At 48.0% G+C, this 13,896-nt stretch overlaps 1 protein-coding gene across 11 annotated transcripts in view; it reads right to left on the bottom strand.

Moving 5' to 3' along the window:
* The window catches only part of ACACB (acetyl-CoA carboxylase beta), a 99,333-nt gene that overhangs the window by 19,279 nt on the left and 66,158 nt on the right, over positions 1 to 13,896 (bottom strand). For 8 of the 11 annotated variants that reach the window (XM_087424070.1, XM_087424062.1, XM_087424061.1 and 5 more), the window contains 9 exons: positions 10,871 to 11,011; positions 9,938 to 10,037; positions 9,742 to 9,849; positions 7,651 to 7,707; positions 7,367 to 7,408; positions 6,140 to 6,355; positions 4,542 to 4,697; positions 3,526 to 3,729; positions 2,528 to 2,683 (listed from right to left, as the gene is read on the bottom strand). In XM_087424070.1, the coding sequence (XP_087280196.1) occupies positions 2,528 to 2,683; positions 3,526 to 3,729; positions 4,542 to 4,697; positions 6,140 to 6,355; positions 7,367 to 7,408; positions 7,651 to 7,707; positions 9,742 to 9,849; positions 9,938 to 10,037; positions 10,871 to 11,011 (1,180 nt within the window). The remainder of the gene's footprint in view (positions 1 to 2,527; positions 2,684 to 3,525; positions 3,730 to 4,541; positions 4,698 to 6,139; positions 6,356 to 7,366; positions 7,409 to 7,650; positions 7,708 to 9,741; positions 9,850 to 9,937; positions 10,038 to 10,870; positions 11,012 to 13,896) is intronic. The other 3 variants (XM_087424060.1, XM_087424066.1, XM_087424063.1) reach the window with 2 other exon arrangements.

Raw genomic sequence — 13,896 nt, 5'->3', positions numbered from 1 at the left:
TCTCTTGGATTTCTTATATAGGCATTTCTATCATCTGCAAAAAGCAACATTTTGCTTTTTTCTTTCCAGTCTTTATACCTTTTATTTCTTTTTCTTGTCTTTTTGCACTGGCCAGGAACTCCAATAAAAAATGTTGAACAGAAGTAGTGATAATGGATATTTCTGTCCTGTACTTGTCTTTGAAAAGAATATTTCTGATATTTCCCCAACAGGTGCTATTTTTTGTGTGTGTGTGTGTGTGAGGAAGATCAGCCCTGAGCTAACATCCATGCTAATCCTCCTTTTTTTTTTTTTTTTGCTGAGGAAGACCGGCTCTGAGCTAACATCTATTGCCAATTCTCCTCCTTTTTTTTTTTTCCCCAAAGCCCCAGTAGATAGTTGTATGTCATAGTTGCACGTCCTTCTAGTTGCTGTATGTGGGATGCGGCCTCAGCATGGCCGGAGAAGTGGTGCGTCGGTACGTGCCCGGGATCCGAACCCGGCTGCCAGTAGCGGAGCGTGCGCACTTAACTGCTAAGCCACGGGGCCGGCCCCCAACAGGTGCTATTAATTTCAGGTTGATATCTTTTGTCAAGATAAACAAATTCCTTTCTATTCCTAATTTACTAGAAGTTTTTATTATAAATAGATGCTGTCTTGTCAAATACTTTCTTTGTACCTATTTAGAAATTTAAGTTTTTTCTTATTCTATTAATCTGGTAAATTATATGAATAGAATTCCTAATATCAAATCATATAAGAAGTCACAAGATAAACCCTACTTGGTCTAAATTCTTTTAAAAAACTGTTTCTGGATTTCATTTGCTAATTTTTTTTAATGATTTTTGTGTCCATGTTCATAAATGAGATAAGTTTCCCTTCTCCTAAGGTTCTTATCTGGGATTAATATTAAGGTAGTAATAACCTGATAAAATGAGTTAAGAAGCATCCCCTTTTTTCCTGCTCTCTAAACAACTTGTATACAAAGGGAATTATATGTTCCTTGAAGGTTTGACAGAAATTGTTGTAAAATCATCTGGGCCCAATTTTAGTGGACAGACTTTTTAAACTATTAATTCAACGTCTTTAATGCTTATAATCTATTTAGCTTTTCTATTTCTTCTTGAGTCCCTCTTGATAGGATATATGTTTCTTGGAAATTTTCCATTTTGTCTAAGTTTTCAAATTTAGTATTCTGTTCCTGTATCTGAAAGAAAGGAGATGGATTTGCTCCTGATTTGTCTGTTTCTTACCCTATGACCCTGAGGTCAGAGGAAAAGAATACAGACTATGGCATTCTTAATCATACAAGTTTCCATTTATTAGGCACCTACTGAATATTTTATATATATTTCTCCTAAGAATCTTATGAGTTAGGTACTATTATTATCCTCATTTTACAGAGGAGGAAACTGGCCCAGAGAGGTAAAGGAACTTGCCCAGGAACACACAGGAAGCAAAGGACAGATCCAGGATTCAAACCCATGCCTGAATGACCCTAGACAGCAGCTTTTCCTCCTATTCTGCATCTCTTACGCCTGAAGTGAACTGATGCCTTCCTGCCTACAGCGGAAGGTCCATGACCTCAGTTTCATGAACATCATCCACAATGCAATGGAGGGGATGAAAAGAGACATCCATGTCACCAATGTCAGTGTGTTCAGTCTACTTTGAAGGCCCTGGTACATAGAAAAATAAAGGCATAGAAAACATATCTGAAGGAAACACACTAAAATGTTATTGCAGTCATCAATGGTGGATAGATTACATATGGGTGAAACTGTATTTGGTTATTCCTATTTTTCTATAATTTCCAATGTATGCTTTAATAATCAGAAAAACATAACAAACATTATTTTTTAAAAGTAGACTAGGGGCTGGCCCCACGGTCTAGTGGTTAAGTTTGGCGCGCTCTGCTTCGGCAGCCCGGGTTCAGTTCCCAGGCGTGGACCTACACCACTTGTTGGTAGCCATGCTGCGGCAGCGACCCATATACAAAACAGAGGAAGAATGGCACAGATGTTAGCTCAGGGAGAATCTTCCTCAAGCAAAATGAGGGAGATTGGCAATGGATGTTAGCTCAGGGTGAATCTTCCTCAGCCAAAAATAAAAAAACAAGGTAGACTAAAAATTCCTCAAAGGCAGTGACTCCATCCTCTTCCTCATGGTCTAGCTACCGTTAGAATGGTGCCTGGCAAGTAGCAGGTACTTAATAAACAAGTATTTAAAAGACCAGAAGGAAACACATCAAAACGTTAAGCAAGCTGTCTTTAGGACATGGAACTATGAGTTACTTTTTTCTTCTTTCCACTGTCCTGTATTTTCTGAAGTTTCTATATTATATTACTTTCATTATTAGGATAAAATTAGGTTTATTTTAGAAAAAAATACTATGAAGTCATTGCCAATATTAACTTCCTTTTCTTCGTGAGGACCTTGTTCTCTAGACTGGGGACTTCAGAAGAGTCACTGAGGACAGAGTGGCGTGGCTCTGGTGGAGTCCCTCAGGGACCCGGGAGGGGGTGCTGCGTCTGACCGCAGGACTTGCCTGCCTGAACATTTCCGGGAAGTCGTACACGTAGGTGGTTCCCAGGGACTGGGCCTGGAACCGCTTGGCCTGAAGCAGATCCTTGGTGACGTAGGGAGTGTTGATCAGCATCCCGTGCTGGGGCCCTTGTTTGTTGCCAAAGGAGTGAAACATGATCTGGACCAGAAGGAGAGGCAAACAGAGAGTGAGGGAGGCAAGTCTCAGGGAACCACACTCCTGCCCGATTTACTTCTACCAGTCCTCAATGAAAACACAATGCGGGGAAGCAAAGCACGTCACATCACACAACAAAGTCAGTGCCTGGGAGAGCACATATTCCTCTCTGCCACTGTGGACCACCAGAACAAGGAGGGACAGCGGGAGATGGGGGAGCAGGGCGCCAGAAATGGAACTATCAGAGTACCACACACACACACACACACACACACACACACACACGCATATAAAGTGGTGAAATCTGAATAACATCCGCATTTGAGTTCACGGTACTGTACCAGTGTCAATTTCCCATTTTGACAACATCCTACGGTTACGTAAGATGTTATCTTTGGGAAGTTGGGTGAAGGGTACATGGGAACTCTTTGCACTACATTTGCAACTTCTTGAGTCTTTATTTCAAAATAAAAAGTTATATATAAAAATGGCAGTGAATAGAATACTTGATTCACTTCATGAAAGTCTGTTCTAAAATACAGCTGGGGAAAATATCTATTTCCCTAAGTGAACCAGCCTGGAAGCTGCACTATAATCAAGCATGGTATCCACATCTTATCCCAAATATGGTCCTACAATGGATTAAACTTTGGAGTCACTCTCCTTCCCAGGGGAATGAACAACTGGCATTCAGAAGCTAACACGTTTATCATAAAGCTCAGAGGAGCTGCCCTAATCCGGCTTGGCAAGGCAAGGCAGCCACCGAATGCCGTTTTCACCGACATCTTGCTCTCCCAAGCAGCCTCTGCTGGGACTCACACCTCCAGTGCCCCGCCCAGCCTTACGTTTCCAGATCTGGAGTCAGTGACTTCTCTGTAGAGGCTGATATCCAGGTAGTAGCCTGACTCGTTGGTGATGAACAGGCGGATGGGAGCAGCACTGTCGGCGGTGGTCTGGCGGATGTTGATCTTCACCTCAGCCTGTAGCACGCGGAGTTTCCAGAGCCGGCTGCCATAGCGCATGACCATGGAGCGCACCGACTCCTCGATCTGCCCCAAACCACAGCAATACCAACTTCAGAGCCCACTCTGCACTCGTATCTACTATTTCTAGAGCTGATAATAATGGAATAATGAGACACACTGAACGCAAAATGCCTGGGACATAGTATGTATCCAGCAACTAGCTAATAATCACCAAAGGCACCAGGCTAAGCATTTAAAGCTCATGATCTCATTTCATCCTCGTAATTACTCAGAGAGGCTGGCATTCTTATGCCCCACTGACAGATGAGGAAACTGAAGCTGGTAAGTGACAAAGCTGGTGCTCCTATGTTACACTGTCTTTATCTCCATCATGCATCTCAAGTCTGTGCATTTTCTCTTCGGGGAACTATGTGGACTAGTGGAGTTGGGGCATCGGCATGGGCCCTCTGCACCCCACAGATGCCAGGCTGATGTACCAGGACTTCTTCCGTCCCAGAATCACCACCATAAACTCTGGCCGCTCATGAAGAACCAGCCAATGGAGTCCCCCACAGAGCCTGGAACCAGGGAGAGGACGAAATTTTGTTTTGAAGACATTTGGACATCCATGTTGTCCTACAAGTAAAGCATGTCCACGGAGGGTGAACATCAGAACACGGCTAGTCCTAAGGGCAGTGCTAAAACAGGGCTCTAGAATTAAACGACAGAAGCTTTGTTCTCTGCCTGCAGCAACTGAGGTTCAAACACACACATATGCACCCTGGAACTTGGGTCTCGAGCGCCAGGAGACAATACCCCAAGCAGCATGGTGTGAAGAAGCAGAAGTCCCGGAGAAGTTGAACCCAGATCCCGGGGAGAGTCCCCAGAGGCGAGACCTTGAAGGGGTCCATGATGACGGTGGGCACGAAGTTGAGGAAGATGTGGTTGCAGTCGGTGCGCACGCTGGTGTTGTTGAACGCCACCTCCAGCTCGTCCATGGCCTCCAGGAGCAGCCGCTCACCCTCATTCTGTAGGTACTCGAAGGACGCTTCCTGCCAAAGGTGGGAGGGGCAGCCGCTGAGGCAAGGGACGCAGGGCCCGCTCCAGGGTGGCCAGAAACCTGGCCTCAGAGAGGCAGCGGGAACAGAACACGTTCTCCTCCTCCAAAAGGAGAGCCAGGGGAGAACAGCGGAGCCCTGCCTGCCAAGGTGCAGGGATGTCAAAGGCTGCCCAGTGTGGGCACCACGTCTTATCTTCTGTACTCTGATGCTTTGACAACTGAGGCCTTGCGGACCCTGAGGGACAGCCCCTCCCAGGGTGAGCCAATTCCTACAGAGAGTAAACAACTCACCCATGAGCACGCTTTTCAAATGCAAACCAACCCATCCAGAGCCCACCCCCCAACCACCTCCTATACAGGGTTCTCACACTCTGGGCCACTATCCCCCTGCCCCAGTCACCCAGGGCCAGGTACTAGACAACCAGGAACAGCCCCAGTGCTCCAGAACCTGCTGAAATTATTCAAACAGGCCCATCACAAGCCTGCCTACCCTGCCTCACCCATTCCTTCCTGCAGCAACCACCATACAGCCTCTCACCCACGGTTTCCCCCTCTCCCTCTGCCTCCTGACTGACCCTGGTGCTTCCCCATGTGGCCCCCATGGCATGGCGTGCCCCCTCCTGTTGGGGACTGTGGGTAACAAACTATCTTCTCAATGGCATGTGTCTCCTGATCTGTTGGCCTTATCATACCTGAATAATAATAAAACCTATTAAAATATCTAGTTGACTGAAGCAGCAAGAAACTGAGATTAGCTTTCCATCAATGGAGGATTAGTAAAAAAACATTGCACACACATGGTACCTCCATGCAAGGAAATACCATGAAGTAGATCACCTTCATTAACATGGAAAGAGGTCTACAAGTAACTGACCAGTAAAAAACTAGCCTTCAAGTGATTTGTGCACGCTGAGCTCCTATCTGTAACATTACACCCATAACTCTATGTATGGAATTAGGCCTGGAAAGGGTCACAAACCCAGGGCTCACCCCTGGGTGGCAGGATTCTGGGTTTTCTCCTTGATTTTTAAAGGCAGTTTTCAGTATTGTTTGAAATTTTCACACATAATCATGGGTTACTTTTCTAAGTGCAAGAATCAATGAAAAATGATCATGCGCTCCACCAGCAAACACAAGAAATTCCCTTAACAAACCAGTATCTTTCTATGCTCTCAATTCTCTTCTCATGTGGAGAGATCCACATGACACAAGAAATGGATCCAGGTGCCACCACCCGGGACATGAAAAGAGGCCACTTTGCTGTCCACCTCCCCCCTCCAAACTGGAGTGTCACAAAGGCAGAGCTGTGTGTGCCCAGGGCACCCTGTGATCCCCAGTGTGCAGCCCAGGACCTGGCACAGAGCAGGAACTCAACGAAGGGCAGGCGTGAGGGACAAGCTCAGAGGGAGAAAGAACCCCACCACGGCATTCTACCTTTGTAATCAGGTCCGAGTGCCTGATGATGGCGCGGATGAAGAACCTGTGGTCCGTCACCTCGGCACCCTCCTTCACCTTAGCAGCACCCAGGTACAGGTGCATCTTGTGGTTGGCGCAGGGCACGGCGGTCAGATCGAAGTTGCGCATCCGGCTGAGCTCCAGCTGGAAGGCCAGGGCGGGCTCCAGGTGACGGTAAATGCGATCTTCCGCAAACTGGGGGCCAACCAGAGAGAAGACAGACAGACACATGGAGTTTGACATGGGCAGCACACCTGCTTGATCCACACCCTGCCCTGTAGACCCCCAGTGTTTCTGAGTTCAGCACTCAGGAATGTAGCATTCACTGTGTCACCTAATTGTGAGCAACCCCAGGGCTCAAGAGATTTGGGATTTTGCAAAGGGCCAGAGGAGAGCCATGGGCACTGCAATCCGATGTGCTGGCATAAGCCTCTCGACTCCCGGGTGAGCCTCGCTCGTCCCCTGCACCTGCCAGCACAACCAGGCTGTTCTCTATCTGTCACAGCACAGAGCATCTCTCCAGAGGCCACTAACTCCTGATTTCTTTGTGGAAACTGACAGCGACTGACGGTGCTGGATACAGAACTGAAGAGAAAATGAAGAACCTCAAGAAAAGATGGGTCTTAACGAGAAAAGTAAGGCTTTGGATAAATTAAAATACAAAGTACTGAATTTGGTGACGTCTTGAATCCACGCTGGGAACAAGCCCACCTGTTCTACAACAAGGATCAGCAAACTTTTTCCTAAAGGGCCAGAGGACAGATGATCTGTCACAACTACTCGATTTGGCACTGGGGCAAGAAAGCCACAGTGAGCAATACGTGATCCAATGGGAACTGCCATGTTCCAATCAAACTGTTTATAAAAACAGGCAGCCGGCCTGCAAGCCACAGTGTGCCAACCACTGTTCCAGTAGAACATAAGAAGAGGTTAGGAGAACCATCTTCCTGAGTACACCAGCAAGTACAAAATTATCCATGGGAGAGAGAAACCTGTAGCAAAGGCTGAGGGCAGGAAGCTTGAGGTCTGAGCTCTACATGGAAACAGGGGGCTCTCGTCAGAAATACAATCCCAGAGGAAGGCCGAGGTCTACACAGAAGTGGCATGTTCTAGAATATGGAGATACCTTAAGGACTGGGGACTTTTATTCTCCCTAAATATCAGAGATGCCAGAGAAGAGAACAATACCGTCGCTTTTCGTCATACCTCATCTCTTGCTCTGAAAGTGAAAAACTTGGGAAATTCTTTCTGCAAAAAGAAATCCATAAAAAGACAATTAAATCAAGCAAGACTCATTTAAAAATTTGTCTACTTGCTTTGTGATTTTTAACCACAACCCAGTCTGCTTCTAGAATGAATCATGTGGAAAGCCGTCTCTTCTCTAGCAATTGATCTCTTCCACCCCAGCCTACAGAGGAAACGTCAAATCGATGGTTCTGAGTCTTGAAGGATGGAAAAGACTCACACACACGCACTGAGAATCGACTGACCTGCTGGGCAATCAGGAACGTGATTCTTCGGAGGCCATAATCTACCAGGATGTTTTTCTGCATTAAAAACCAAACACACAACGGAATAGTATTTGGCCACAAAAAGGAATGAAGTACTGATACACCATGCCACATGGAAGAACCTTGAAAACATTATGCTGAGTGAAAAGACGCCAGTCACAAAAGATCTCATATTGAAAGATTCCACTTATAGGAAATATCCAGAATATATGGGCAAATCCATAGAGACAGAAAATAGATTAGTGGCTGCCTAGGGCAGCAGGAGAGGGTGTTGGGTTGGGGGAAAATGGGGAGTGACTGCTAATGGGTACAGGTTTTTTTTTGCGGGGGGAGGGTATGAGAATGTTCTAAAATATAAGTATCATAGTGATGGTTACACAACTCTGAATATACCAAAAAGTATTGAATTGTACATTTTAAATGGCAGAACAGTGTAGCATTGAATTAAATTCAATAAAGCTGTTATATAAAAATATATATATACATGTATATATACATTTTTAACATTTCACGAAATCTTTACATTGGTGAGGAGGGGCACTGTTATATTAAAAAAAAACTTATTAAAAAAGTCTGACACAAGAAAGTACACTCTGTATGATTTCATTTATACAAAATCCAAGAACAGATGAAACTTAACTATATTATTAAGTAATTTGTCCACAGGATAAGGGAAATTGTTAGGGGAAATGAATAGTCTTGGCCCATTTCAGAAAGAGGTAAGTAGACATACACAAAAGAATACCTCATGGAAGGCAGGTTGGAAAGAGAACAGGATAAAGTGCAAAATGAAGAGGATTCTAATGTGGGAAGACCAACCTGGTTACTGGGAGCCTGACTTCTGGTTCTCAATTAAAGGTGTGAGTGAATGTGTGCATGTGCGTGCGTGAATGTGTATGTATATGCATGTTTACGTGTGTGAGTGTGTACATACGTATCTGCTTAATGTAAAAATTTTAAATACTATAGGAATATATAACATAAAAAATGTCTTTCCTTTCCCCTAGTAGGTGTATGTTCTTCTAGCTCTGCTCTCTTCCCTATGTTTTATACATACACACACACCCATATATGACACATGTCTATATAATACATTTATATGTACAGAGATACATACATGTAACCTCTTCTAGCTCATGGATATCCTCCAGGTCAGTATTCAAAGAACTGGTTCCTTCCTTTCCACAGACACGTGGTACCCACAGCACAGTCGTCTACACTGCAGGATTCCTCACCGCCCACTCTTTCCACAGGTGATTCCAACATGCCTCCCTGCGCCCTCTCCGGGTAAGAACCCTGAAACATCCTGAGAGTCGTCTGATCTGGTTGGAGGGGCAGGCGAGCTCCCCACCAGCTCGGATGTCACCTTGTCTACGCGGCGGGCCGCCACACTAAAATCCAGTGAGGACATCAGCTGTGCCAAGAAGAAACAGGCTGGAGGAAACATGCCAAAACTTCCACGGTGGCTGCCTCTGGATGGTGGGGTTTTGTTTTAAAACCTGCTTTTCAGATTGGTCTGCACCTTAAACATTTTCTACAATGAGCATCATCACGCTGCTGATGAATCAGTTACAGGCTAAGTAAACCACTGACAATAATGTCCCTAAGTTTTCACGGTGTTTCCACAACCTGGCCTCATTCGCCCAACTTCTGTCCAGGAAGCACCAGGCCAGGTCCTCTGAGGGACGCCAAGTCAGAGGACCTAAGAGGTGTCCTTCGTACCAGGATAATACAGGGAACACAAAACATATACAGGTAAACAGATTAAAAAGAACAACTGAAAATTTCCAAGTGTTCTTGAAGTTGAGACCAAGTTAGGAGGGTAAAGAACTAACAGCCAGACAGCATGCCTGGGAGATTGATAAATGTATGAGCCAAGAGTCTCAGCATCCCATTTTTACAGATGGGAAGACTAAGGATCAGAGAGGGAAAGCAACCTGCCTGAGGTTACACAGCACCTTCCCACTGTTTCTACCACCCACACTCGCCGAACTGTTCCACATGTTTGCAGCTGCGGTCCTTGAGCGTACACAATAGCTGTCGCCCAAACCAGAGTCATGCCCCACGTACCCGGGACTGCACGAACGTCCGGAAAATCGGCACCAGCTCCTCATCCTCGAGATGGTCTGCGCACTGCAGGGCCACGTTCAGGATGTGGATTGGCTCTTCTCTGTGGCTCTGGGAGAGAAAACCAAGACCCAGTGGTAGAAGGGCCCAGGGCCCCAGCTTGTCCCCTCCTCAGCTTGCTCCCTGCTCAGACGCTTACCTTGCTGTCATCCTCGGAGTACAGGGAAGTGTGCACCTTGCTGAAGGGGGGCGCGTCCTTGGGCACGTTGGCGAAGCAGGAGACGACTCCATCAAAGTTCCTGGGGGCGCGGGACAGAGAGGGAGGGCTGAGGGGCCGCTGCCCCAGGCGGTCCTAGGCCAGACCTGGGCCCTGCCTCTTCCCGACCACCAGTCTGTGAGCTCCTGCAGCTCTGTGCAGAGCTTACCTGGTTCCCGACTAGGTCCAAGGCACCACTCAAGGGGTCTTTCCCAAAAGGGAAGCATGAACCTATGTGATGTGAGATCGTGAACGAAAAAAAAACGTCCAACCCAACACTTCGGGGCACCAGCTGGGCTCCCTCTTTCACAGGCTGGGAGACCTCACAACCTCACCTCACCTCATGAGTCAACTGAGAATAATAAAAGCAATCACTACACCTCCTAAGGCTGCGGCGAAGATACGAGATAATCCAAGCACCGTGTGTGATACACAGGACCAGGGTGAAAGAAGGGCAATGATAACAATAGTTCCGATAGCTGACATTCATTGAGCATGTTATTTACATGTTAATTATGCTTTAAATACAATATTTAATATGTACTATCTCATTTATTTTCCTGGTGACCTGTGAAGTAGGTCCTTCTCTTACACTTATTGTAAAACTAAGATGAGAAAACTAAGGCACAGAGAGGTTAAATAATTTGTTCCAAATCTCACAGTTAGGAAGCACAGAGCCAGAATTCAAAGGCAGGCAGGCTGACACAAAAGCCCACACTCTCGGCTACGATGATATTATCATCCTGTCATTATTGACTCTCTGCACCACCTGTCTGGGCCGCCCCTACCCTGCGTGTCAAATGAACGGGTGGGGATCAGGGGAAGCTCGCTCGCCGCTCTGCTCGGGGTGTTTGGGAACGGGGCCATGCCGGGTACCTGGTGAAATCCTCGAATCTCCTGAAGGCGACCATGGCCCCCATCCGCTGGCACAGCGGGGAAAAGCCACTGTCCATGAAGAGCTCGGTGCTGTGCCTCAGCAAGTCGGGGTTGGTGACACTGATGGGCGCGGCCATCCTGCTGGGGCACAGGAAGTGGGGAATGAGGAAGCTGCTTGCAGGTCGGGCCCCAGGCGCTGTTCCTGCCCTGGAAGCTTCAGTGAGCCAGATCAGCATTAGAGTCCTCTCAAAGGGGGCCTTAAAATTGGGGGTGGGGGGACTGAGGTCAGGGCCAGGGGCTGAGGAGTCTCGTCTGATTCCTCAGGACCTGGTGTAGACTAGGGCTCAACGAGTGAGCGAATGAATGAATGAACGAACGATGCATGCAATGAAGTCCATTCCCAACACAGTCCCCAAGGGGTGATATTGTGATTTATAAAACAAAATACATATTTGGTCTTTGTCTCTGCTCCTGGCACAGAGCTCCTGAAACCCTTGGAATTTCCTAAGCGATGAGAGTGATAAAGGTGTCTTCTGTTGCATTAATGAGGTGACTTTTGGGAAGCACCTAAGGAGGGGGGCTGGTTGCCAAGGGAACCAACCTTGATTAGAGGGTTGGAATTTTCAGTCTCACCCCCTGATTTCTGGGGAGAAGCGAGGGGCTAGAGGTAGAATCAATCACCAACAGCCAATGATTTAATCAATCGTGCCTATGTAATGAAGCCTCCATAAACACCCAAAAGGGGGGTGGTTCAGGAAGCTTCTGGGTTGGTGAACCAGAACGCATCCATGTGCTGGGCCCCATACTCCACAGGGACAGAAGGTCTGGTGTTCGGAATCTCACCCCATGCATCTCTGCCACCTGGCTATTTTTTGGTTATATCCTTTTATGATAAACTGATAACCTAGTAAATAAAATCTTTCTCTGAGTTCTGTGAGCCGCTCTAACAAATTAATGGAACCCAAGGAGGGAGTCGTGGGAACCTCTGATTTATAGCCCATGGGTCAGAAGTACAGGTGACAACCTGGACTTGCAATTGGCATCTGAAGTGGGGTGGGTGGGGCAGTCTTGTAGGGCTGAGCCCTTAACCTGAGAGATCTGACGCTATCTCCAGGAAGACAGTGTCAGAATTGAGTTAAATCGTAGGACATCCAGCTGGTGTCAGAGAATCGCGTCACGGTGTTGAAAAACCCACACTTTGGAACTGGTGTCAGAATCCTACAAGGTAAACCCAAAGTAGTGAACTCAGCCACAGAGAATGAACACTCTCAGTGCCAATTTTGCCCAGAAAGCACCAGGCCTGGGCAGCTGGTGAGGGGCAGGCTTGGTTCTGAGACCCTCCAGGCCTCTGCTCCTCCTACAAACCTCCCTCCAACAAACCTGCTCTCGGGACAGGGTCAGAAACCAAAACTTCCCCCCAGGACAGCAGCCCATTAGAGTTTAATCGGCCATTGACCCCTAGACTGGCTGCTCACCAGGAGAAAATCCAAGCAGGTCCCCTGGGGCGGTGAGAGCCAGGGAAGGAGGGGTTGTTCACCAGATGGGGGGCAGGGAAGAGTCAACAGAGCAGGCCCCAGGCTGCGCTCCCGAAGAGGAGACCTGCTTGCAAGGCTGGCCCTTGGCTGGTGCCCGGGACATGGATCTGGGAGGGCGCCCACCCCTCCCTAAATGATAAGGGAGGCTCACTGTGCCCAAATCGTTTGTGCTGTGGGGTTTATGCTAGGCACCTGCTTTCATTCCGGAGTCTGGGTATTGGTAAGTGATTGGCAGTGGGTGCCGCGACCAGCTCCCAACGAAAACCCTGGGCGCTGAGTCTCTAACAGCCACTGGACGTTTCACGCAGTTGTCACACCTCATTTCTGGGGGAATGAAGCACATCCCATGTGCCTCCACCGGAAGAGGACCCCCAGAAGCCTGCGTCCGGTTCCTCGGGACTTCCTGCACGTGCCTTTTCCCTCTGCTGACTGGGCTCGTGTCCCTTCGCTGTTGTGAGTCACAGTCGGAAGCACGACTATATACTGAGTCCTGGAAATCTTCCTAGTGAATCGTCGAATCTGGGGGTGCTCTTTGGGACCCCCGACCTGGGGTGGTGGGGCCTGTGTGCACCTTCCTGTTAGGGACCCCAGAAATCATCATCCGGGCCCCCTGCTCCCCGACTGCTAAATGCAGAGGTAACAAACTGGCATGCCAGCATGGCCTGAATTCAGCCATAGACTGACTCGGGTCCGGACTAAAAATGGGTCCAGCATTTTTAAATATTCCTATACATTAATTACCTGCCCACACTGAAGAATTGAGGGATTTGGTCTTTTGAAAAAGTCTAAATGTCTACAAAATGTCCTGCTTCTCTTGTAAAAAACATAGAAAGATCTGGCCTCGCTGGGCTGCTTTCCTGCAGGGCACCAGCGAGCCAGCTAGAAGAGCAGCCTCGCAGGCAGAGCCCAGCTCTCCAGCTCCCAGCTCCTGGCCGTGCTCACAGCCCCCATGGGCCTGCATCTAGCTCCAAGCCACAGCCCCTGCGAGGCCCTGCTGGCCTCCTATCTGACCTTCCCCTTGGTCCCCTGACCCAATTCACAGCCCCCGGCTCTAGGGACACAGGCGTGGAGGGCCCAGCCAGGCCCTGCGGGGAGGTGAGACTTCACTCCTCCTGGTCCTTCTCAGAGGCCTTGAAGAGCAGGGTTGCGGGACCAACTGCAGGTAGGGGTCTCTTCTGAGGCCACGGGCCCGGGGAGGCTTCTGGCATTCCCAGCTGATAGCAACAGCGAGGACCTGAGATGGTCCGGGATCCCTCTGGGGTCCTCAGTGTCTCCCTGGGTGAAAACACGACCCTGCGCCCATATCAAGGGTCACAGCCAATAACCCGGAGACATGTGTCCGTCCCTCCTAAGAAACAGGGCGTGACTGACCCACAGGCTTCAGGAAGCCACCTTCCTTTCCTAACTGGGTTGAACTGCTGAGACAATGAAATCAAAAAAGGAAAAGAATTTTTCCTCCTCAGGAGCAGACAGTTTCAAAGTTCTTACGCC

Source organism: Ceratotherium simum, chromosome 35 (genome assembly GCF_057802395.1).
Source record: "Ceratotherium simum simum isolate JZ-2026a chromosome 35, ASM5780239v1, whole genome shotgun sequence".
In the NCBI taxonomy this organism is placed as follows: Eukaryota; Metazoa; Chordata; class Mammalia; order Perissodactyla; family Rhinocerotidae; genus Ceratotherium; species Ceratotherium simum.
Note: the sequence above shows the minus strand (reverse complement) of the source record. Positions and strands in the feature narration are given on the sequence as shown.